Source organism: Rhea americana, unplaced genomic scaffold (assembly GCF_003343005.1).
Source record: "Rhea americana isolate MKP2758 unplaced genomic scaffold, rheAme1 scaffold_477, whole genome shotgun sequence".
NCBI lineage: Eukaryota > Metazoa > Chordata > Aves > Rheiformes > Rheidae > Rhea > Rhea americana.
Genome location: NW_028186620.1, coordinates 104266 through 128120, shown reverse-complemented (window position 1 = coordinate 128120; position 23855 = coordinate 104266). Strand labels below are relative to the sequence as shown.

At 52.7% G+C, this 23855-nt stretch overlaps 3 protein-coding genes and 1 long non-coding RNA gene across 6 annotated transcripts in view; 2 read left to right on the top strand and 2 right to left on the bottom strand.

The window, feature by feature from the left end:
* Window positions 1–161: 161 nt before the first annotated feature.
* S1PR4 (sphingosine-1-phosphate receptor 4) lies at window positions 162–4952 on the bottom strand. Of its 3 annotated transcripts, none has more exons than XM_085316620.1 (3): window positions 4904–4952; window positions 4499–4634; window positions 162–3603 (listed from the first exon to the last, which is right to left on the bottom strand). In XM_085316620.1, exon 3 carries the CDS (start codon window positions 3404–3406, stop codon window positions 2180–2182), a length of 1227 nt encoding a protein of 408 aa, XP_085172746.1. In that variant the 5' UTR covers window positions 3407–3603; window positions 4499–4634; window positions 4904–4952; the 3' UTR covers window positions 162–2179. The 3 variants fall into 3 exon arrangements, with proteins under 3 accessions (XP_085172746.1, XP_085172748.1, XP_085172747.1); XM_085316622.1 differs by having other exon boundaries at window positions 162–3351; XM_085316621.1 differs by lacking the exon at window positions 4904–4952 and adding an exon at window positions 4742–4760.
* A 2127-nt stretch (window positions 4953–7079) lies between these two features.
* The window catches only part of LOC146589217 (uncharacterized), a 17265-nt gene continuing 489 nt past the window's right edge, over window positions 7080–23855 (bottom strand). The window contains exons 2-5 of the long non-coding RNA XR_014897230.1: window positions 23737–23785; window positions 21169–21487; window positions 11045–11120; window positions 7080–7793 (exon numbers count right to left, since the gene is read on the bottom strand). This is a non-coding gene — a long non-coding RNA (uncharacterized LOC146589217). The remainder of the gene's footprint in view (window positions 7794–11044; window positions 11121–21168; window positions 21488–23736; window positions 23786–23855) is intronic.
* On the top strand, window positions 10693–12340 carry LOC146589219 (cathepsin G-like). Its single transcript, XM_085316619.1, has 5 exons — window positions 10693–10769; window positions 10866–11010; window positions 11197–11332; window positions 11611–11862; window positions 12206–12340. Exons 1-5 carry the CDS (start codon window positions 10706–10708, stop codon window positions 12338–12340), a joined length of 732 nt encoding a protein of 243 aa, XP_085172745.1. The 5' UTR covers window positions 10693–10705.
* LOC146589218 (chymase-like) lies at window positions 14981–17876 on the top strand. The gene is made up of 5 exons (XM_085316656.1): window positions 14981–15107; window positions 15215–15362; window positions 16494–16635; window positions 16793–17026; window positions 17739–17876. Exons 1-5 carry the CDS (start codon window positions 15041–15043, stop codon window positions 17874–17876), a joined length of 729 nt encoding a protein of 242 aa, XP_085172782.1. The 5' UTR covers window positions 14981–15040.

Below are 23855 nucleotides of genomic sequence, written 5' to 3'. Positions count from 1 at the left end.
GGGACGCGGCGGCGGCGGCCTGCAGAGCCGCGGACGGGCGGAAGGGCTGGAGGCGCGTGGAGCGGGGTGTCCCTCACTCGCGTGCACACCTGCTCCGCGGGGCGCTAAAATCAAATCACAACGTCACGGGGATTTCTTATCAAAGAGATTTATTGCAAAACAAGCTGGCTGGAAGCTCGATGTGGCTACGCAGGGGCTGGGCCGGGAAGCTTCAGGCTGTCAGGAGCTTCCTCTGTATGCCCGCTGCCTTGGCTGCCTCGCACAGGGAGGGGAGGTGCTGAGAAGCTGCTGTGGTTTCTTGCTGCAGGGATGTAGGAGCAGGAAGCAGAGGTGCAGCAGGAGGTGCCTTCTGGAGCCCTGCTGGGTTGGTCAGGCCCTGCCAGGAGAAGGGACCAAGGTTCACCCCCCCCCCCCCAGCGCAGCCTGGCTGGGGCCCTGGTGCTGCTGGCACTGCTCAACGCCCATCCGGCCCAGCTGGCCTCACCCTGGAGCAGCCCCCTGCACAGTGCAGCCTCCCACCAGCCCACAGCATGCCTTGCCACTGCTGGCTGAGCCCTCTACGTGCCCCCTGGGTGCCTTGCCAGCACCCACCGCAAGGCTGCAGTGCTTGGGGCACTCTGCTCACGTGGAGGCACTGGCCAGCAGAGGTTGGCCTGCAGGTCCAGGTGGCAGCAACAGCGCTGTGCAGGGGCTGGGCTACAGTGCTTGGCCCTGGGGCAGTGGAGTGAGACTGTCGGGGTCTGGTGAATACCCAGGTTCCTGCGTGCCTGGCTACTTTGCTTGCTGTTGATGCTGTCCATCTCACAGCAGGGTGGGGACCCTCAGAGCATTTCCCTGGCAGAGCACAGGCTGCCCCTGCCTCTGAATGCAGCTGGGCACAGAACCACAGTGCCAGGGTCAGACCCCCACCATTGCTTTTGCCAGCTGCCTTGAAATTCGGAAGGGTTTGGAGCAGGTGCCACCCTGCTCTGGCCCTGTGGTGATGACTGTGCCAGGCTATTGCAGTGATTCTTGTAAATGATCTGTTGCAAAATCCCGTTTGCAAAAGGTTTTCTGGAAGGAGGCAGCTTTTGTGGACCAGAAAGGAAGAAGAAACAACTCCTACTGCTTCCAGTCAGGTGTGATCCAAACCTCACTAGAGACAGCAGGGTGCAAAGCTGCCTGGATGCTGCTGCTCAGCCTTCTGGCAGTGCCCTAGCCACTGTGGGCATCTCCCCTGCATTGGGACCTCAGACCTTGGCAGGTTTGCTGGAGTACAGCTCACCTCCCTGGAAGGCCACAGCAGGACAGCCCTGTGCTCTGCAGGTGCATGTCACCTGTGAGGCTTGGCCAGATGGGGAAGGTGGTTCTGCCACACGTGAGGGCACCAGAGTCCTGAGTCACCATGGTGACTGTTCCTCCATCTACCTGCAGTGGTGCTGGGGCTGCCTTGCAGGTGCAGCCTCATGCCTGGAGACACAGCAGGGCTCCAAGGTCTCCCTGACAGGCTGTAAGTGTGGTCACAGCATTTGCCCAGGGTCAGTGGCAAGTCTCTGCACTCTGTAAGAGATTAGGCTGTCACTGCAACCCTCTGCCAACCCAGAGCTAGTTGTGCTACACTGCAGGTGAGCACTTGACTCCTGGCCAGTGGTTTCTGAGCTGCTCCCGACCTTGCAAATTATTCTTGACTCCCTGGCAAGGCATCTCCCTTGTGTTTTCAGGAGGCTGTAAACGGCAGGAGAAGGCTCAGGGATTGCCTTCTGCCTGCATGGACTGGCTGCTCTGCTAGCCTCGCCTGATTCTGAGGGGCTGGGGACAGTCTTGGTGGGGGTACCCAGACCTCTCTCACTGGACCCTAGGCAAGATGCCTTCTGTCGGGAGAGGCACAGCATCTATGGACATGCGCACGTGGAGCAGGGGCCCCTTATAACCTTGGGCATGGCAGCTGTCTCAGCAGAGTGTATATGCCTCCTTATCCCCCCACCCCTATCCCAGGACGACTGCCTTTCCCCATGTTACATGCACACTGAAGCAACATCTAATCCATGGTGCTGGAAAGCCTGGCCACAGTTAACCACTAAGGCGGGGTTGTACAATCTCAGTCTGAGCTAAAACCAAGGCCACAGCTCTGCCAGGCCAAGACTGGCAGCACAAGGTCCTAGTGGACTGTCTGATCCTCCCCTGCTCTCCCCACAGCCTCTCAGAGGCTGGGGAGATTGCTCATCATACTGGAATTGCTGGAGAGGGGTGCCCTGGGCCGGGCATTCAGGGCTACAGAGCTGCGGAAGCTTTCCCGGTAGCGCAAGGAGCTCTCTGTGGATGAACCGGAGTTGATGTCTGTGATGACCAAGCAGCTCTCAGGCTTGCAAAGCCCAGCCCAAACACAGCAGCAGCACAGCAGGCTTTTCATAGCGTGGCACACCTCCCTGCTCCGGAAGGAGTAAATGACAGGATTAATGGCTGAGTTGAGTATGGCCAGACCCAAAGTCCAGTCCAGGCTGTGGAGGTGTCTGCAGGTCTGGGTCTCACAGAAGACATCAAAGAGCAACAGGATGAAGAGGGGACTCCAGCAAATGATGAAGACACCCAGGATCATCAGTACAGTTTTGAGCAAGTGCAGGGACCGTTTGCGGCTGTGCCGAGAACTGATTTGCTTGGAGCTGGCCTGGACCAGCTGATAGATGGAGACATAGAGGCCGACGATCCCTAGAAGGATGATGCTGAACATGACCACAGAGAAAAGTATGTAGTTCTTGGAGTAGAGAGGCAGGAGGGCAGAGCAGGCATTGAAGTTGCACAGACAGTTCCAGCCTAGCAGTGGAAGGAGTCCAATGACCAAGGCCAGCAGCCAGCAGGAGATGATGAGGCCACGCAGGCGCAGGGTCTTGCTGGCCTCATTCTCAGCAATTGGCCTTACCATGGCGCTGTAGCGCTCAATGGCAGTCACCAGCAGGCTGAAAGTGGAGGCAGCCAGTGCGATGAAGAGAATGCCCTCCCGCAGGAACCAGAGCTGAGGTGAAAGCTGGAAGGTCTTCTTGCCTGAGAGGAAGACATTGGAGAGGTAGGCGATGCCTGCCAGCAGGTCACTCACAGTGATGCTGGCAATGCAGGAATAGACCCAGCGGCGAGCTCGCAGACACCGCAGGATGGCCAGCAGCACCAGCAGATTCTCTAGGATGATGAAGCAGCTGACAATGACACAGATTATGTGAACGAAGCTCATGCCTTCATCCTGGGATTGACGGTTGGTCAGCTTGCCTGTGAAATTGTAGTGCTGCAGGATGATGTTCACATTCCTTGTGGCAGCCAGCTGCAGGCAGGCTCCTTTCCTGCTGAGCAGGTCAACACTGAGCTCAGGGTATCGAGAAGAGTCTGGAGGAAGGGGATGGGAGTGATTCATTAGCCAGCTCAGCCCCAGACCATCCATCTTCTGAGCCTTGGTCAGCAGCCAGGGGATGCACGATGGAGAAAGAGTTGCGGTGGGGTTTGGAGCGGAGCGGCCCCTCTTTCCGAGGTTGGAGGCAGGTGAGGGACTCTGTCACAAAGAGGGGACCGGTTCCGAGCCCAGCAGCCCTGCCCAGTGTGGAGATGAAAGTCAGAGCCCTGTCTGCCAGCCCTGTGGCACTGAAAGAGCAAGGGGAGAGGAGGATGAAGTGTTTTGTAAGTCCACGCACGAGTATGGGCTTCCTGTTGTTTAATAGTTTCCTGTTGTGAACTAGCGTATTGACAGGGTTTCTGACGGTTGTTACCATTTCTCAGTAAGGATCTGGCTATTCTCAGCTTCACTGTGGTTGTGAAGCTGGTAACTGAATGAGGCAACATGTCAGGCCCCTCTCTGAGCTGGGGCAGGCTGGGTGGAAGGGAATAACAACTCCCAGCTCTCTGGGTAGGATCTACTGGGCTGAGCAAGGCTAAGTGTTAGCAACAGCACCAAGACAGTCTGATGCACTGAGTGCTTTGCCCTTTGTGGTATTAAATTCATCTTTGAGCCTTGCACAGAGCAACTGTCCCTTAAGCTGCTGCCCTGTGCACCTTCTCCAGGAGGAAGCTCCCGGCTCTGACTCCTCTGGGATCCTCCATGGGCCCAGCTCCAACCTGTCTCTTGGGACATGTCCATCCAAGTCCTGTCCTGCCAATGCAGCAAGTCTGGGCACCTGTGTGTCTGAAGTTGTGGCTCAATTCCACCCCTCTTGCAGGAAACCAGCTGCTCAGATCCCTGCATGTGCCCTGACACTGCTCCTCTGCCTCCAGATCTCCAAACACCTGCTGGAGATGGGTCAAGGTCTTCCTATTGCTTAGGTCACAGACAGGGAAACTGAGGCATAAAGCTGACGCATTCTTGTCCAGCATTGCACAAGAGACAAGGGGCTACACTGGAACCTCAGTTCAGATCCCTGACATGACCACAATGTTAATATTAATCATCGACCTGCTCCCTGTGCCTGCAAACCCTAACTGGAGAGGAATCCTTGCAGCACACTAGTCCCATCCCAGCTGTTGAATTTGCCTTGAGACTCACCTTCCATGACTTGCGTGAGGCTCTTGTGCGGGAGGAATGCTTAGCAGGTAGCAGTGCTCACCAGCTGCTTGTCTGAGGCCCAGTGCAGAGTAGGTAGTGAGGAGGGTTCCTTGTGCCAAATAAGTGAGATTTCTACCTACCAGAGTGAAAAAAGGGAAGTTACAACATCAACCACATTTGTCTGCAGGATGGACCCACCCAAAACAGCTGCAAAAGGGCACAGATAGAAGAATGAGTGAGCACCTTTTAACTCAGGATTGCAGCAGAAGTCATCCCAAGCTTTCTGCTTTCACCTGTGCTCTCACTCCAGACTGGCAAAGAATCACAGAAAGGCCCCCAGGGCTCACAGCGAACAGTGAATTTCCCCTGTTGGCATTGCAAGCAGGGAGTCATTCTGAGAATCACCTACTGCTTGATGGATGGAGGGATCCAAGAGAGATCGTGGAACAGACAAGTGGAAAATGCGAAAGGGATCTCTGCTGCAGGAAGAACCATGCAAGCAAAGCTGTTCTTGTCAAAAGCTCCATCCTCTCCATTCCATCTTCTCAAGTGGTGTTTTGGGCTTTTCTGTCAGCAGAGTGGAGAGAAAATCAAGCTGATAAAATCATTAGATAACCCCAAGATTGTAGGAGTGGAAATCAGCAGGGAGATGGAGCCATAAGCATGGTGCAATCCCAAGGAGAGGAGCGCTAGGTTGCACATTTAGCATGAAGGGCATGCTCCTGGTGGGGCTGGGTACAGGCAGCACAGCATGGAAACCGACAGGGCCAGAGTGAGTCCTGCATGTTGCCGCTGGTTTATTCCTGCTCCGAGCTGGGCCTCCAGCTAATGTGTCTGCTCTGCAAAGCAGAGGACAGAATTGGAGAGGAGTCCCTAAAAAGACCAAAAGATGAGAAAACTTGCCTTGTCAGAAGCCCTAAGTAGCTGCTCAGAGAGCTGGTGGCACGTGAGCAGCCTCAGAGAGGAGAAATCTGGCAGGAATGAGACTTGTATTGGGGAGAGTGAAGCAGAGCACAGGCTGGGTGGCATACAAAAGCTTCAGCTGTCAGGCAGGCAGCTAGGACAGCTCAGCGTGCCTCCCCACGGTGCTGGGGCCACCAGCATACCACAGACTCTGCCCAATGGCACCGAAAACCAGCAGTGCTGGTTGTGCAAAGAGCTGTTCCAGGGAACCAAAGTCTTGTCCCGTGTGCTGTCCTGGTGTCTGCCTCCCTCAGCCACTCAGGAGCAGTGCCTTGGTTTTGTGCAGCCTCCAGCCTGGTCCCGTCTGTGTGGGTGGTGGTATGGGAAACTGCTGCACAGCACAACAGGGCTGAGCTGGAGCTGAGGTCCGGGCTGAGCTGAGGCCTAGCTGGGAGCTGGGGCCAGGGCCAGGGCCAGGGCCGAGTCAGAGCCAGGCCAGGCCGAGGCTACTCACTGAGGGCAGCCGGGGGCAGTGGTGCCTGCAGCAGCAGTGCGGGAAGGAGGGTGGCGAGGCAAGTTCCTGCCACTGCGCAGCAGTGCCCACGCTATCTCCCCAGACACAGCCTGTGCTTTATCTTGGCACTTCTGCTTTGTTGCCACCTCAGTTCATATGTTCCCTCTGTGAAAGAAAGGGGCAGCGGGGGGCTGGTGCTGCAGCATCTTGTCACTTCAGATCAAGACCATGAGCTGCTAGAAATGGGCTGCTAGCAGCTGCAAGCTGGCTGGCAGGCACTGGGACGTGGGGCAGCTGAAGCCCTGCCAGTGGCACCGGCACGCCTGGCACTGCCCAACTCTCAGTCGGCCCCACCCTGGACTGCAGAAACGCAGCTTGGATCAGCAGAGCCCCTGCCACAGCCGCGGGAAGGAAGATCCACCCTGGCCCCACAAGGAGCCGGGTGCCACCAGGAACAGCCAGGGCCAGCTACCAGTGGGGCCGCAGTGCGAGGCTGGGCAGAGCCATTCCCGGCATGGGCAGCCATCGCCTGGCCAGCACACAGGGGCTGGCCAGGGAAACGATGCTGCTCCCCGCTGGCCCGTGGCCCCACAGCCACATCCACAGCTGAGTCCTCCAGACCCTGAGGACTGCCCAGGCTCTGGGTCACAGCTCCACAGGGCTTTGGGGAGACTTGGCGCTGACACCTTGTCCCTCCCGCTCTGGGTCCGGCCATGTGCTGTCCTTGCAGGTCCCCTGTTCTGGTAACAACAAAAACCTTTGGAGGAAAGGCTGCGCACTAAACCAGCCCACAGGCTCCCTTGGCCTAGCATGCTGCTCCAGGCACGAGTGCTGGGGGAATGACATGAGAAACAGGCCAAGCACCCCTTTCCCTGGTCAAACTTGGCCAGCATCGGGCACTCAGCAGAGTTTGTGTCTACAGCACTGCAATTAATAGTCATCAATAGATATGTCCTTCACAAAACCTCTCTAATTTCTGTCTCAACCCATTTATATGTCTGGCCTCTGGGTTATACCAGCCTGTTAACTCAAACGCAAACTACTTGTATACCCAGCACATCTCAGAGCTTGTTTTATTTACCCATCAAATTATTTTTAAAAGCTAGGCCTTCTGCCTTATTAATTTTTGCCCAACTCAAATTTCATGCAAGAAAGAAAGGTATCATGGAAAAGAGATGATGTTTAATAGTGAAATACCAGGCTGCAAAACAGAAGAAGAAGCTGCAGTAAATGAGGGCAAACAGCCTGGCGCATTACTACAAAGACATTGTGATGGAGTGACTGATGTGCCTGATCTTTGAGCAGTCAAGGGGAAAAGAGAGCAAACTACAAATGCAAGATAAAATATCAACAACTTCAGTTGAGGTTTTCCTGCTGTGCTGTTGCACAGTCCTGATTAAAACTTGTATTTTCAGAAATTCTGATTAGAAAAGCAAGCCGTGAAGTTTGGTGTGGAGCTTGGCCCTGTGGCCCTGGTGGAATGGCCCTGGAGCATGTCTGGCAGCCCTCAGGCTGGCACACAGGCAGCTGGTGTCCCCATCCCTGTCCCATCAGGCTCCCCCACCTTGTGCTGCCTGGCCTGGCCCAGGCACCTGTGCCTGGCAAGTGTTTTTCTGCTCCAGGAAGGGTGGAGTTGTGCTGGTTTAGAAACCATGGGTGGCATCTGCTGGTTGCGTTTCCTTGCTCGGGTCCCCTTGCTGTGCTGCAGTGGGTGTCACCCTTCCAGTGGCGTGTGCTGATCCCTGGGGCAGCAGGGTGCTCCTGGCCTGAGGAGCTGGGACGAGCCAGTGAGGCCCCTCACCATGCTCAGAGCAGCATCCCAGCACAGCGAGTTCACCAAAATGGGGGTGTTTGAGAAACAGTGCCTGCATCAAATCTCTGGATTTGGAGAAAGACAACAGGAGAGTCTCAGGATCATCTCCTTTTGACCGTATTAACAACTTTAAATGGCAAAGTGTTATTGATTTTTTTTTTAGTGGCTTTGCAATAGGAACTTCACATTGGCTCAATGCAAAACCATCAAATACACCAAATAGAAACCAAACAGCTGCATAAAGCACCCCCTCAAAGAAAGAGTGTTACTTGGGAGACATCCCAACAAAGCCCACCAATGGTGCCCCACTGGGCACCAATGGGTACCCTTTCTGGGACAGGTCTGTGGTTTGACCTTCTGGCTGATCCTTAGCAAAAGGTGCCGAGCCTTTCCAGTGCTCAGTTCCTGCTGCATGAGTGCTCCAGTGGTGCTGATCCATCTGCACCCTTCCAGACCAAGCACACTAGATGCAAACTCCTGGGTCTTGCTGCGGTGCTCCACACTGCTCCCAGCGCTGTCAGCCATTGATGGAGATACAATCCCTCCCCTTCCTAGGGCTAGAATTTGTCTTGGGTAACTAGAGCCTGGGGGAGTAAGATCTGCTCAGCGCAAGTGCTGTGCCCGGCACCAGATCTCCTCCTGGGCCTGGGACCAGCCTGGCTCTCCCCTCACACCACCGCATGCCACAGGGGCACCCTTATAGCCACCGGTGCTGTGTCCCAGGCACCGCGGTGTCCCCAGAACAACGGCATCCCCGGGACTGTGGCTCCCTCCAGCCCTGCTCAGTGCCAAGTGCCCAACAGGGTCGAGGCCACGTGGCTGCTCCAGAGACCCGGCAGGAGCTTCCAGCTCCAAGAGCCCAGGAGCCCTCATGGAAGCTGCTGTGCCTCAGCTTGTGGCCAAGGCCTTCCTCCAGTGTTTGGGAAGGGAGGAAATGGGCCAGCGAAGGCTCAGGGTAAACAACCAGGGCGGTGCCCATGCAGTGGGCCATCGGAGTGGGGAAGCAAACATCACACCGGCAGGTTTGTGGTAAGCTGGAGCCTGGCGCAGGAAGAGCAAGCATACGCCTCCCTGCGGTTAGAGCCACCAGGCTGCGGCATGCTGTCTGCAGAGCATCAGTGTCTCCCAGGCGCCATCGATCATGGTCCTGTGCTGGCTAAATCCCTTCCTCCATCTCCTCTCTGCCTGTCTTTCACACCTATGAATGCTAAGCCACTTGGGACAGGCGCCTGTTGCCTGCTTTTTACTTTCTTCAGTGTAGGCTGGCCCTGGTGGTGCTGAGCACTTAACTATTACAGAGCAACAAACAAAATCCAGTGGCCCCAGCTCTGAGCTCTCTGCTCAGCACCACTGTGATCAAGGAGAAAGCAAAACCTTGCACAAGGTCACTGCTGGGCGCAGGCTCACAGCAGGAGCTGGGGATTGGGGTGCATGGGAGCCCTTTATATGTACACTTTTAAACAAGGTGGTAATCAAACACCTGCCTGCACCTGCGAAGCAGTGTGCAGGACACCCCTGCTCCCAGCACCCTGCCCTGAGTGGCTCCCTGGCCTGTTGGAGCCTGCTCTGCGAAGTGTGAGGGGGATGCCTTATCTGTTGGGTTGCTTATACCTACCCACACACTCTGATTTTACTTCCAGGAACCATTTCAGGGGTTTTCCATTCTCAGACTGTGGCTCTCCCTGGAATGCCCTCCCCAGGCCATGCTGTCTGAGGAGCAGCTCAACCCCTGGCCCTCCTGGTGCCTCCCACAGGGGCCAGGCCCATGGGGCAGCCCACTGATGGCTGGTGCTCAGGCCCACAAAGCCAGGAGGAGATGAGGGTGGCCGGGCAGATGGCCGGTCTGCTGAGTGGCAAGGGCAGATCCTGCCTAGTGCTGAGCATTTCACATAACAAGGTTAGAGGCGGGCACAGGACTGCTGGTTTGAGCTGTGGGGATGCTCCCTGGGGGCCACCAATAGAAGAATCAGGGTTAGTTGGGTTCTGCCTCTGCTGCACCTGGTTTTAGCACAAAGGTCTGAGACTGCAGAAGGCAAAACTAGTAAACTTGGGCTGCTATGCAGGGCGGGGGTCTAAAGCTCATGCTGGCCTCTGAGGGGTGGTAACACCCTGGCCAGGAAAGCAGAGGTGCATCTGCAAAGAGATGCAGGCTGGGGTTTGCCTCCAAGCAGAGTATCTTGTGATGGCAACCTGAGGGGACACAGAGCCTAGCGAGCCAGCCCCAGCCATCCTTAATGCTGCTTCCCTGACAGCTGAGAATTTGTGCCCAGTTTAGCATTTAACCAAGTCACACCTTGCTCGAGTCACAGTAAAGACTACAGTTGCAGCCTGGCTATTGGGTGACTTCAGGTCAGGGAAGAGAAAGAGAGCAGAGAATCCAGAGCAGGGTAGATGAAGGCTTCCTCCAGCCCTGTTTGGATGGGTGCGATGATGGCCAGACCAGTTGCAGAGGGAAAATCATGGGAGAGAAAGAGCATTTGCAGTCCTTGCACTTGCTGACAAACCATGAAGTGACCTGACTCCTCCAGGAGGAAGTGGAGAGCCTCAGGGAAAGTACACTGCAAGATGCCCTTATTGCCAGGGCTCCAGGATACCACACTTTGAAGCAGCCAGCTGTGATTTGTCCTGCAGTCAGACTGGGGAGAAATGCCAAATCTCACCCTGAAAACACCCCAGTGTGCCTCTGTTGATTGGCAGCACCATGGCCCTGGAGCAGAAGCATGCCAGGCTCCCTCTGCCCTACTCAGTCATCAGCAACTGCAGCCTGAGTATGAGGGGCATGCGAGCACCCAGAACAGAGGAGATGCAGATAGAACTGTGGGGATGCTGTGCTGCTCTGATTAGCCCAATCAGGCCATTGCCTGTGGTTTCCGGGCTGCTGGGTACAGCTGGTCACAGGGTATAATAATAGCTCTTGGGTACTGGGAGATTCAGCTTTCCACATTGCTTGGAAGGAGCATTCAGCTGGGGGGAAGAGATGCACCAGCCCCAGCCACTGCTGGCCCTACTGCTCCTGCTCTCCTGCCCATGGGCCACTACCAGTAAGTTGGGGTGTTGCAGGCTGGTGGGATAAAGTTGCCGGCCTGGGCTGTGCCCTTGGCAGCTACTGGCTTATCCTGTGGTGGGGTGTCTTGCAGGTGCTCTGCGGGGTCAGATTGTGGGAGGCCACGAGGCTCAGCCCCACTCCCACCCTTACATGGCATACCTAAAGATTGGTAGGTTTGCCTGTGGAGGCTTCCTGGTGGCCCCTTCCTGGGTAATGACAGCCGCACACTGCCTGGGGTGAGTACTTCATGCAGGGGTTCTATCCCCTTACTCCCCCCCTGCCAATGAGGTCCATCACCATTTTGGAGCATGTTCCTCTTCCTCCTTTGATGAGTAGCTCTCTCCACCTGCCCGTGACCAGGGAAGGAAGCAGGTGAGACCCAAACCGTGTTGTCCCTTTCTCCCCTCTGCTGCCACGGCCAGGAACATCACGGTCATCCTGGGGGCTCACAGCATCAACAAACCAGAGACGACTCAGCAGATCCGGGGAGTTCTCAGATACCACTTGCACCCTGAATACAACCCCAACACGATGTCCAACGACATTATGCTCCTCAAGGCAAGCAGTCTTGTGGCAGGCAGTGAGTCTGGGTGGGATGGGACAGCAGGGCTGATGGGGACTGGGCAGAGCATCTTCATGCCATTAGCTCCTTCTACAAACCATCAGCTCCTCCTGTGGACTGGGAGGAAGCTGGGAGGGAGCTGTGGGCTCTGGTGCTGTGCCCACAGCAGCTTACCAGAGCTTTCAGCCCTGCTAGACCTCTCCTGTCTCTGCATGTGAAACATCCACTCACCATTGTGCTAATGGCCTTCTCCAAACACCTTGCTTTCCCCCAGCTGACAGCGAAGATCACTCTCAACAAGTATGTCAAGACCATTGCACTTCCCAAGACCAGCAGTGATATCCAAACGGGTACCAGGTGCAGTTTGGCAGGGTGGGGCCTGATTGACAAGGACCAGGAGACCAACAAGCTCTTTGAAACCAAAGTCTCCATCTACAGCCGCAGGAAATGCACCCGCTTCTACCCAGAGCTCAACAATAGCATGGTCTGTGCTGGCAGCTTTCATGAGCTCAGTGACTCCAGCCAGGTACAAGCTGAAGTGGGGCCAAGGGAGCCAGGCTTGGCCCAGGTCGATCCCTGGTAGTTGGTTCCCAACAGGGGTGACAGGCCCTTGATTCCTAGCCCCTATGTGGACTAGCTCCAAGGGTGCCTCGAGAGCATGGCCCACTTGCAGTGCTCTCTCCACCTGCCCATGGCCAGGGAGAGCCCCATCCTGCCTTTCCAGACAGCTTCTCCATGAGAGCAGGCACATAGGGCAGGAGCAGAGCCACAGAAGAGACAGCCCTGCTGGCAGGGCCTGGGCAGTGAGGGACCAGGGCAAACCTGTTCCCATGTGGAAAAAACCTCTAAAACCCCTCTTATCTCTGCAGGGAGATTCTGGTGGGCCTCTGGTGTGCAATAGCATAGCAGAAGGCATCGTCTCCTTTGGGTACGACAACCCTCCTGGAGTCTACACCCGTGTTGCCAAATACTTGCCCTGGATCAGAAAAACCATGAAGAAGTAGTGGCAGCACCAGGACTCGCTTCAGCATCAGCGCAGCCTTGGAGCCCTGAACCGGTTTCCTTCTTGCCCCTGCTGAAGGCTTGATTCCCTCCCCTCTCCCTGGGAGCCAGCACGACTGAGGGGATGGGCACAAGGATCCCTTTTTTTTTACCCAGGATGGGGCCTGGCTGCTCTGGGGCCACTGCATATCTGGGTTCCTGCCTGTTTCAGGAAGCCAGTCCTAGGCCATGCTAAATCACCTTGTCAGAGGCACGTTGTCCCAGATGGCCCTAGAAAGAGGCTGAGATACCAGGACCCCATTTCCTTTGCAGATTCCCCTTGTCCCTGCTTGAACTTGTCACACATGTAACATCCACAGTAAACTCAGTTGCATTTTGCAGAGAATCTGTCTCCTCCTTTCTCATACCTTGTCTCTAAGGAGCAGGGAGGGAAGGTTTAGTTAGTGAAGGCATGGAGTCAGCCTGCTGGCAGTGGCAGCTCCTCAGCCACTGGGTTGCTGGCAGACTCGGAGGGGGACAGCTACCTTTCCTCTAGTTCTCTCCCTCTTGGGAAGACAAGCCCAGACCTGGTGACACAGCAGAAGAGACCATTCTAGCAGCAGCACACAACAAAAAGGGTTCATGATCCTCCCCTTGCAGGCAGCAGAAAGCTGCTCCTTCCTGCAGAGGATGCTCTAGCCCCTCTCTTGAAGTATCCCTAGGCTGCAGCCCCCTACACTTTACACCAGCTTCTCCTTCACAGCCGCACTGGCTATAAAGCAACTAGCCTAACCACTGAGTAGTCCCGCTCTGAGCCCTGCTCTCCTCTTTAACCCTCAGTAGTTTCTGATGGTGTGTCTCATATCCAGAGCAGAGGGCTAGGCGCTTTCCTGAAGGAGAACACAAAGGCAGGGTCAGTGCCTCCATAACAAATTAAGCTGCAAAACTCACTGGTGCAGGATGCTGGAAGTGTGTACAAGCTCAAGGGGAGACTGGACTGGTTTATGGAGGGGAAATCCAGTGGAGAATTTCAGAAATACAGAAACCATGTCCAATCCAGGTGATGAGGATGACTGCCCTGTTTTCATGGTCTTCACTGGGCTTCCAGCAGTTGCTTCTATCAGAGAGAAGAGATGGCCTAGATAGGCCTGTGGTCTGACCCAGGACATAGGCTCCCATGTTCTCCCTATCATTTCCTGGGATGAAGGGAAACTACTTCAGTGCCTCCACACACCCATGACACCCTGGGGAAACTGAAAGGAGTCCATGGTTTGGGCTTCTGCTAACAGCTGCTATCAGCTAGGAAATCTGCAAGTGAAAAGACTGCAACTGCTTATCTGCCTAGTACATATCTTTGTCACGTCAGGGTTTTCCTTGAAGCTCCAGCTGCTGCAGTCTCTGCACGAGAATGCTGGCTTTTAGCTTAAAATTGTTTTTTTTTCCTGTGGCACTGGGGATAGGAGGGCAGCCAGATAGGGTGAGATAGACGTGTCAGCCCCATGTCATCACCAGCCAAAGGAAGGAACGACTGGTGAGGTGAGGGTCCAGATGTGTCCACACTCCAAGCTGGCTGGAGCCAGCGGGAGGCAGGTGGATGCCCAGCCTTCTCCTGCCATGAGCTGACAGAGGGGGATGCACAGCTGTCTGTGGGCCCAGGGGAGACGCATCCTTGCCAGGTGCTGCAGAAAGGCACTTGGCACTCATTTGACTTTTAAAAATCACTGCCTGCCAGGGTGGAGGTGGACCTGGCTGCCACAGGCTTGGCAAAGACCCCTTCCCAAGAGGAATATGGCCAGCTTCAGGGAGACACAGCCCCTCTCTACCTCTGGGCAGTGAAGGGGCAGAATCGCAAACCCATATCTCATCTTTGTCCACCCACAACAAACCACAGGGAAAGCAAGTCCTGCCCCAGAAGTGTCCTGTCTCCTCTCACACCTGCTGGCAAAAGGGACTGTGAACTCTCCTGTTTAACAGGCAACAACTACAGCCAGAAAGCAGCACTTAATGATGTCTTTTGCTGTACAACACAGTTCCAAGCTGTCATGTGCTGCAGAACACAAATCCTAAGGTGACCACAGTACAGTCATGCCGCTGTGATCCAACAGAGAGCCACGCTCATGAAGCTGCCCTAGAACTCCTTGCCCTCACAAAGCCATGACCTGTGTGGTGTTACAATTACATGTAGCAATTGTAGTAATTACAATTACATAGAGCAAGGACTGCTCTATGATCCAGGACCATACCTACAGAGAAAGAGCAAGAGAGTCCTCAACTGCCATTGCACAGCCTTGGGAACCTGTACACTGAGTTAAAAAAAATCATGGTTTTGCAAGGCTCATGATAAACATCAAGAGCATTCACAAGCGCACAACAACAAATACAAGTTGCAAGAAAAGGGCACACTGGAGGGCAAAGCATTGGGGTGAATATACTTCCTACAGCTTCCAGCTAAGAGGCAATGGGTTAAACTGTCTCCAGGTTTAGAAGGATGTCAGATACCACAGGTCAGACCCAAGACGAAGGCGGCTGATGCCCAAGGCTAAGGCTGACTGAATTCCCCTCTCAGATTGCTGAGGTATGCAGTTTGCAGATAGATTAATCAGATAAGCCTAGCCTCTGTGGTTTCCTGGAGTCTAGTTTCAGGCTATATAACCTTCTTGGGAGCAACAAGAGACCCCAGTTGCTGCCCAGCATCCAAGGGATCCACTGAAGCCAAGAACGCTATGATGAAGCATCTGCAGAAACTCCTGCTCTCCCTGCTGCTGGTGACATACCCTCCAGCCATCGCCAGTAAGTAGGACCAGCCATAAAGTGGGGAAAGGGCTGAGGAAGGAAGAGTCCTGGCCATTATGTCCTGTGCCCCCTGCTTTGCTCATCCTCAGTCTGGTGTGTTGCAGATTATTTCTGGAATCGTATTGAGGGAGGAGCCGAAGCCAATGTCCACTCCAGACCATACATGGCCTATCTGCAGGGAAAGAACAACCACTTCTGCGGAGGCTTCCTAGTGGCCCCAAATTGGGTGATGACAGCGGCTCAGTGTTTCAAGTAAGTTTGTGCTACTTTTGTATAGCACCTGGCACAATGAGATTGTTGCACTGCCATGATCCAGATAATATCGCCCAGACAGAGGCTAACAGTTTGAGTCACTTCCTTCTCAGGCTGTGACTAAACTCTTTCTCTAGCACTGCTGGGATAGGGCAAGGCTACAGGGGCTGGCACCAAAACAGCAGGCGTCTGTCCATGGCTCTCCCTCGAGCCACCCATCCCCATGCCATTCTCCAGGTCATGCTCAGAGTAAGTTCAGCTCCTTGCCAGGTTTTCTTCATGACCCATCTGACTCTTCCTGGACCTCCAGTCAGAAGTCTTACTAGCTGCTGTCATGGACCTGCTGTCATAGCAGGGACCTTCTGGCACCAGGCTTTGCCCTTTCTGCTGCCAAAGACCTTCAAGATTATTGATAGAATTAATAATCTTCTCTTTTGAGGTAGCTGGTTGTCCAGCTCTCTTCTATCCCTTCGGTTGGGAAAACCGAGGCATGGACAGGTGTGGTGGCTTTACTAGGTATGCATGAACTCTGGGTACAGTTTCTAGGCACGCTGGGGCTGACAGCTCTGTCCTCATGCCCGTAGCTTGGGCTCAGAGCCAGCTGCCCTATCCAGGGGATGGAAAGGAGAGTCAGCAGAAGAGCCAGAAACAGAACCCAGGGGCTGGTGCCCAAAGCCCCACCTGCCTAATTGAGAGAGATTCCCACTCACACCCAGCATCCTTCCAGTTTTGCCAAGACAGTCTCTTCTGCAGATGATGCAGAGACTAGAAAAGATATTAGTACACTGGCCTACAGCAGGATCCTGATTTAAAAATCCCTGCCTGGTGCCTGGATTTCCCCAGGTCCATGAAGTCTGCATGCATTAATACATGTCCTTACCCAACAGCAGCACTGGACCAAATCAGCTCAGCTGGCTCCTAATTGCAGGCTCAAGTACTAGAGGCAGAGTAACCTGGTATTTCACTCTGCCTCTTGGCTGGGTAGATTCCCTGGCAGTGTTCCTTGCTCCCACCAATCTTGCTTAAAACCCAGTCTGTATCTCCAGGTTATGCCCCAGAGAGACGTGCCTCATTGTCACCAGGGCAGACAGGAAAAAACAAATGACAGACACTGGGTTTGATTTTTACCAGCCACAAACCTCTGACTGTCATCCTTGGAGCCTACAACATCCAGAAGAAAGAGGAAAGCTGGCAAAAATTTGAAGTCCAAAAGTATCACCGCCACCCAGACTTCACAATTCCTCAGAATGGGAATGACATCCTCTTGCTGAAGGTAACTGCTCACCTGGGGCACTTCCATGGTCCTATCTGTCCAGATTCACAGGCACACGGGGCTGAGCTGTAGCACTGGAGCGGGAGGGGACAGCCTTCACCACAGAACATTTAAAGAATAAAAACTTTTTTTCTGTATTTTCTGTCCCCTTGCCCAGCTGGAAGGCAATGCCACCAGTAATAACTATGTTAAGACCATTTTCTTCCAAAAACAAAAAGCCCTTGGAGGGACTGTATGCAGCATAGCTGGCTGGGGCCATGAGATGCCTGCTGCCATGCTCCATGAAGCCAAGGTCACCATCCTCAAACCAAGGGACTGCCTAAACTTAAACCCTGGACTTGCTAACAACTTGATCTGTGCCCGCACTGGATCCACTGGAGCTCTTGAAAAGGTCAGTGTCAGACACAGAGAGTAGATGGCTCTGTGGGGGTTGCAGGCAGGTCCTAGGCATGAATCTGATTTGAGCTAAGAAACTGCTAAAAACATGATGTCCAAAATTGCTTGTTACTGCCTTCCCTCCCTCCCCCAAATCAGCCCATGCTCCCTCATCAGCATTTCTGTTTTGCTGTCCTGGCCTAGGAGATGAAGTGGTGCCCTGGGCCTCTATCTCCAAGGATCAGCCCCTTGCAGGGCCAGCAATGCTCCTGCAGACAGCAGACATCACACTTGTGCCAAGCTCTGTGCCCACAGAAGAGACAAGGGCATCCTGCTGTCTTCCTGCAGCAGAGTGCCTAGCAACCTGTGACAGCACAAGGGGACACAGTTTGGCTGCTGAGGGGCTTGCCCTAAACCTCACAGCAGATGCGGGTGCATTTCATAGTGATGGGCAGCCAACAGAAGGGTAAAAAATGAGCTTTAAGCTTCAGCATTCCCCCAGCTGTAGCTGCACTGACTCTTCATATACTGGGCCCCAGACAGGATTATCTATGGTCTCTTTGGGACCCAGAGCTACCCCCAATCCACAGCAAGTCCAAGCTCCTCCTGCAGAGGCTCTGTCCTGGCATACACAGCCTCACTGTTCTTGGTGCATGCAACCCCCTGTCCCCAAAGGATACCCCATAATCAATACTGATCTCTTCCCCTGCTGTCTATCTGTTTTGCAGGGCGATATTGGGGGTCCACTCGTCTGCAACAACAAAGCCTACGGTATCTTCTCCTATGGGTATGGCAATCAGTCTGGTTTCTACACATACATTGCTGCCTACCTCCCATGGATCAATAGTGTCATGAAGTCTGTGTGAATCTGCTCTCTCCACAGCTGCTGTCCTGGAAAACTCATGTTTCTGGGCTCCACTCTTACCTGCTTTCCCCTCCTCCTCCACAGACACACTTTCTCGCTGGGAAATATCTTTCACTGATCCTCATGGACACAGCAAGCATTTCTCTCTGGCAAAGCCAAGATGTGGCAGCGGCAGGTTTGGTGCAGGGTTTGCACCTTGATTCCATTTGTTCCTTGCATCAGTTGCAGGATGCCCATTTCCCAAGCATGCGCTCCCACATGTTGCTGCTCCAGTGTCCCCCCTTGTCAAGTTGCCTGTGGTACAGCTCTGGAAACGAAGCAGCAGGGCAGCTGAGCCACTAGAATACCTGCCACCCTTTGGGGAAGATAGCACAGTTAGATTGGATTAGATAGAATCATAGAATCAGTAAGGTTGGAAGGGACCTCTGGAGATCATCTAGTCCGACCCCCCTGCTCAAGAAGGGTCACCTACAGCATGTTAGATAGGGTTGCGGGCTTTGAATAGCTCCTGAGAAGGAGACTCCACTCCCTCTCTGGGCAACCTGTTCCAGTGCTATGTCACTCTCGCAGTGAAGAAATTCCCCCTCACATTCAGGCAGAACTTTCTGTGGTTCAGTTTTTGCCCACTGCCTCTAGTCCTGTCACATGGGAAACTGAAAAGAGTTTGTCCCCATCCCTTGACACCCTCCCTTCAGATAAGCCCCAGATGCCTGCGTCTCCTTTGCTCAAGTCCTGAGGTTAGAGGGCTACCCCCAGCTCCAAGAAGGACACTTCCAGCTTCTCTATCACTACTGCTGCTGTCTCCTACCTCTGAGACTTGCTTCCTTTTTTCTCCTCTCTCGCTGTAGCTCCAGTGCTGCAATAATACACAAAAACAATAAATTGTATCTGTATTTGAGAGTCTTTTTTCTTCTGCGAATCTGATTTCTCTCAATCTCTGGCCCCAGCCCTGAACAACTCAGAAGAAACTCACTGCTCAAACTGCTGAAGCCCAAGTCGGAAGTTTCAACCTCCATTTTCTGTCCCACCTAAAGCAGGCAAAAAGCCTGGTTTCCAGGGCAGGGACAGTTTCCTTGCTCCCCTCTCTTGTGTGGAAGGCTCAGGCAAAACTGAGAAGGATCATAACTGCCTGTCTGCTGGCAGAAGACCATCTTCTTCCCACGTGCTGCAGCATGAGTAGGCAGGAGAGAACTGCACCATGGAGGGGACACTGAGCACAGGGGAGCTGGCATGTGCACTGTGCAAGGTGAACAGAATGTGGCCTGAGGATCAGCCAAAGACACTGCAGATGTGTGACACAGTCCTAGGGTCAAAGGGACTAACTGCTTCCTTGTTCCATGGCTCCCTGCAGTTTTCTGTCTAATCTGGAGCAAATAGCTGAGGACTGTTACATTCCCACTGCTCAGGCTGTGCTGCAGAGCCGAATGCCTACAACTGGCGTCAGTGAATACTTCTTCCTTTGCAAATGCATCTGAAATCCAGCCTCTGTGCAGGAGTGACCTGGCACTTCAGTTGCTAAGTCCTAGACTGAGCCCGAACAGATGGTCCATCCTGGTTCTGTCATCCCCTTTCCATTCTGCCCAGCCAGAGTGAAGCAGAAGGAGATGGTCAATGAGATGAGTACAACCATTGGAGAAAGATTGTGATATTCCCTAATACTGGCTTTTTAACTCTCCTATGGACCTTTCTTCACATGGTTGCAGGACTCATGCCTGTACTTTTAATCTGCTGCATTCGACCTGTCAGTGTCATGCTCTGACAAAGTACCTGCACAGTTGAAGAGTTGGAGAATCTCCAAGAAAGCAGGAGGTACAACAGTACTTCTGATTTCAGGGCTGAAGCCAGTGGTAGCAGCCTACTAGAGCTCCCAAAAGCTTTGCTGAGAGCTGGTGAGAACAGGCAGCACTTCAGGGAAACAGGTTGTGCGGTTACATACAGAGCAATGGATGCCAAAGCTCAAGGCTGAAGATTTTTGCCTGGTCTGCAGAGTAAGGAAGTCACTCCAGTAAGTCAGTGTCATCTTCCCCTATCAGTATGTATGAAGTTTCTCTCTTAGGCCACAGCTGAATGTGCTCTGGGCTGGTAAGCCAGCATCCCTACAGAAAGAATTGAACTCGTCCCCTTTTCTTGGATCCCTGTCACCACATCCATACTACCCTGCACTGCGTGGCGAACAGATCGGAGTTAAAACTAACCTGGTAAAAACAAACAAGGTTCAATTTAAGGTAGCTAAAATTAACTCAGATCAGTTCCACAGTCTGGGCCACAGAGTCTCACAAACACCTGTGCTGGCACAAGGAAGAATAAACTGTCTGGGAACAGGATGATTTCTTTTGGCACAAGGTCTAACTAGAAGTGCACAGGAAACTAGCCTTGCATATCCACTTCTACACATGCTTGTGATTTTCTGGCCACAAACTGAAATTTTGTATAGACTCAGAAAAACAAAAATCACTGAAAATCAAAAGAAAGCCTCAGAGTTGTTTAAAAATGAAGAATCCCAGCTCCCAGAGCTGTGCTCTTGAATCAGCAATTAATAATTCTGCAATGAGAAAGCATTAACAGTTGCTAGTCTAGTTCCCTGCACACATGCATCCAAGTCATGCATCTTCCATGACAAACGACACAATCTGATGCTCCTGTTACTCCAAGTTGGCAAGAATTGGCTGACAGAGCAAGACCAGAAGAAATGCTTCTCTGTTTCAGACAATTGTGACCACAACAAAAGCTACAGCTGGTAATTAGGATTTGGATCCAGTCTGTGGTGGCCCTTGAGAACACTACTAAGTGGTAGGCCAACTGTGTTAAAGACCTTTCTGGGCATGTGGCATGCAGACTGGGGTTGTGCATAGCAATATTTATGATGCCACCCCAGCTTCGAGATCTAAAATCAAGTGTCAAGAACAGCTGCTCTGAGTATGCAAGGCAGCCAATATAAGAGAAGGAGAATGGTCCTGTGTGGCGCAGTGAGGGTGGAGAGGTCTCCTATGGGACAAGGAGAGAGAGGGACAAATAGTTCTTTCCTGTGGGACACAGAGGAATGGCAGGGTGGGATTGCAATGTGTCACATCTAGAGAGTTGACAGCTTCAGAAAGATGCATTCAGAGGAGAAGCTCCTGGTGACAAAAGACCAAGAAAAGCAAAAACAAGACACTTCAAGTTTGGACTTTGGGGGGCTCCCTGCCCCCATTCACCTGTCCTACCCCATGACCCCTCTTTTTCCTCCCCCTATCCCTCCTCTGCTGAGCTGTTGCTGAATAGAAAAACAGTACCTTCCCCCCAGCATGACTCACCAAGAAGCAGCAATTTCAGCTCTTGCTGGTCTCGTCTCTTCTCTCTCAGTATTTTGTTGATTTTTCTGCCAATCAGGATGGCAGCTTTCTCCTCCTCCAAGAGGAAACACTGGCACAAGCGGCAGCAGCAGAAGCACTGAGCCATGGTGGCAGTGGGGGATGCAGGCAGGGTGGGGAAAGGCACTTGCAGCAGCAGAGCTCTTTACAGGCTCCTTCCCTGCCTGCTCCACCCTTCCAATCCTCCGGCCTTCATGTCTGTTGTTGGTAGGGCTCAGGCAGCTGCTTATCAGAAGTCCACTCAAAGGAATCCAGATGAGCCCTTCAACACATGTACACAAGTGTCAATGAGGACACAGCGAGTCATTCAGCTCTTTTTAGTGAAGCTGACAGCGAAGAGAAGCACCACATATCCCCCCTTCCCCCCAAAGCCTTGCATTCAAGGAACATTTTCTTCCAACACTGTGGTTTAAGAGGAAGAAAAAAAATTAAAGACACACCTCTCCTGGAATAAAGCTTAAAAATAACACATCTGATGGATATTAATCCTGAGATCTGGCAAGTGATCTAAAAAAGAGGATGAGAACGTCTTTATCAGTTGCTTATGATTTCATTAATAAAAATCAAAATAATCTACCAGGTCTCACTATGTTTTCAAATTGGCTTAACAACAGTTCCTCCAGAAACACATTCCCATATGTCCTTAGCCAAAATCCTTCCCCTTGGGACACCTTTGTCAATCAAGTTCAAGTTACAAAGCCAGCTAAGATGGCCAAGCTGTGCTCCCTGTGGCCAAGTTGCACTCCCTGCATCCTGCACAAGCTCCCATCCACAAGCCACACAGGGGAAAAACTCCATCCTGAGAAATGGATGTCTTCCCCTGGCCTAGGCAAGGGGTCCACAGGCTTCACAATGAGCCCCCCAGCTCACAGAGAATGACTAGAAAAAGCAAAACTGATTCTCATTTCCTCATTTGGCACCTCTCAAACCACAACCTCTGCCTTGAGGAGGCAAGGGAAACAGAATCTCAGACATCTATAAATTCAAGCTCTTAAAAACAGAGCCACCCAATCCAGGAGGCTCTTCTGTATTGTCACAAACCAGTGCTTTCGCTTCCCCCACACACTTCAAGATCTGCTCACATGAAGGGGGCTACTCACCCACAAAAAATAAGTGCTTAGCCCTTTCAACCTCACCAGAGTAAGCAGGGGCAAAGCTCCTCAGCTGTCATTCACTCGGGGTCCAAAGCAGACTGAGCTACAGATTCGGCCCTGCAGTCACCCCCTCCCTCGTTACAGGTGCTCAGGGTTAACCTCCTATCCACTGGTATACCCAGATCTACATTAGTCGGATTGACTCAGAGCTCCTGTTAACTGTCCAGGGCATCTGCACATTCAGTTGATCTGACAGAGCACTTGGATAGTGCCCTGGGGTCCACAGCAGCACATACAGTGCTTGCAGTCCAGACTTAATCAACACTGCTCAGCCAGCTTCTGCATTCACATGATGCGAGTGGAACACAGGCAGGGTGGAGATTCACCAGTACGTGAGGATCCAGAAAACCTTGTCCTCTCCTAAACTTTGAAAAGAAACAAATCCCCTCCATGCTTCATAAGGAAAAGCTTCAAATCACAAAAGCGCAGACTTTCCTTAACAGTAAGAGGTGACACTACAACTCTTCGATTCTCTAAAAAATTGCAGAATAAGCAGCCATAGGAAAGCCTTTTCTAAACCACCCTTTCCCAGACACTCCACACACACACACACACACACACCACAGCCACACTGAAGCAACAGCCAAGAAGGAATCAGCCTGTATAATCCACACCAGCCATCCACCATAACAGAAGAATCGTTGCCAGTACAGGGGGGTAAGCGCAGGAATGTGATGGACAGTGACATGTTGAGGATATTGCATTTTATACAGACAATGTGTGTTCCAAGATCTACAGCTTTGAGGTTTGTCTTAGAATAAGTCTGAAAATACTAACTCCATTCACCTACTTTCTCCCCCCAGATTTCCAAACATACTGGTTTTGACTGGGACCCAAAATGAGGCACAGGCAAAATTTCATGATATCTCCAAAACTAATGCAGGGCAGGGAGGGGAATGAGGAGCTTTATGATGACCTCCTGCCTATACTGATTTCCTGTGCTATAAACAGGTCTGGTCCCTTCACTGCAAGGAACACATGAAGTTTGTGACCTCAAATCTGTGAGGCACTGGCACTCCGATGAGTGTCCTTTGTTATGACATTACCAGACAAGACAATCAGGAGAAAATTTGAGCCTGCATCTGCAGAACAAATTTCACTTACTTTCCTTGATGCCCTGTTTATTTTGGCCTTAATTGTTGCTGTACACTTCAGGGCTTATAGCTGGGGGAGGAGAGGTCCAGCTACTGAGACAAAAAATGAAACTTGACTCTCTGCAAATGAGATAATTGTAACAGGAAGCTGCCTAAGAGAGGTCTGGAGTGTGATTCCTATTCAAGCAACGAGAATGGGCTAGTGACAGAAAAAGCAGCCACAGCTGAAGAAATTAAAGCAATCTTTAGAGAAAGGCACCTACCTTGTCTTGTAGCACCCAGAGGTTTCAAACTTGAGTTGTATTTCTCTAACTGCATAGAAGGGAAGGAGGGAGGGGGGAAAGGAAAAAAAAAGACGAACAGGGAAAGTTGGAGCTGTGCC

Coding starts and splice junctions, on each gene's coding strand:
- LOC146589218 (XM_085316656.1), top strand. CDS start 15,041: ATGATGAAGCATCTGCAGAAACTCCTGCTCTCCCTGCTGCTGGTGACA. Junction 15,108..15,214: donor ATACCCTCCAGCCATCGCCA/GTAAGTAGGACC, acceptor GGTGTGTTGCAG/ATTATTTCTGGAATCGTATT. Junction 17,027..17,738: donor CCACTGGAGCTCTTGAAAAG/GTCAGTGTCAGA, acceptor TCTGTTTTGCAG/GGCGATATTGGGGGTCCACT.
- S1PR4 (XM_085316620.1), bottom strand. CDS start 3,406: ATGGATGGTCTGGGGCTGAGCTGGCTAATGAATCACTCCCATCCCCTT.
- LOC146589219 (XM_085316619.1), top strand. CDS start 10,706: ATGCACCAGCCCCAGCCACTGCTGGCCCTACTGCTCCTGCTCTCCTGC. Junction 11,011..11,196: donor ACAGCCGCACACTGCCTGGG/GTGAGTACTTCA, acceptor TGCCACGGCCAG/GAACATCACGGTCATCCTGG. Junction 11,863..12,205: donor AGCTCAGTGACTCCAGCCAG/GTACAAGCTGAA, acceptor TTATCTCTGCAG/GGAGATTCTGGTGGGCCTCT.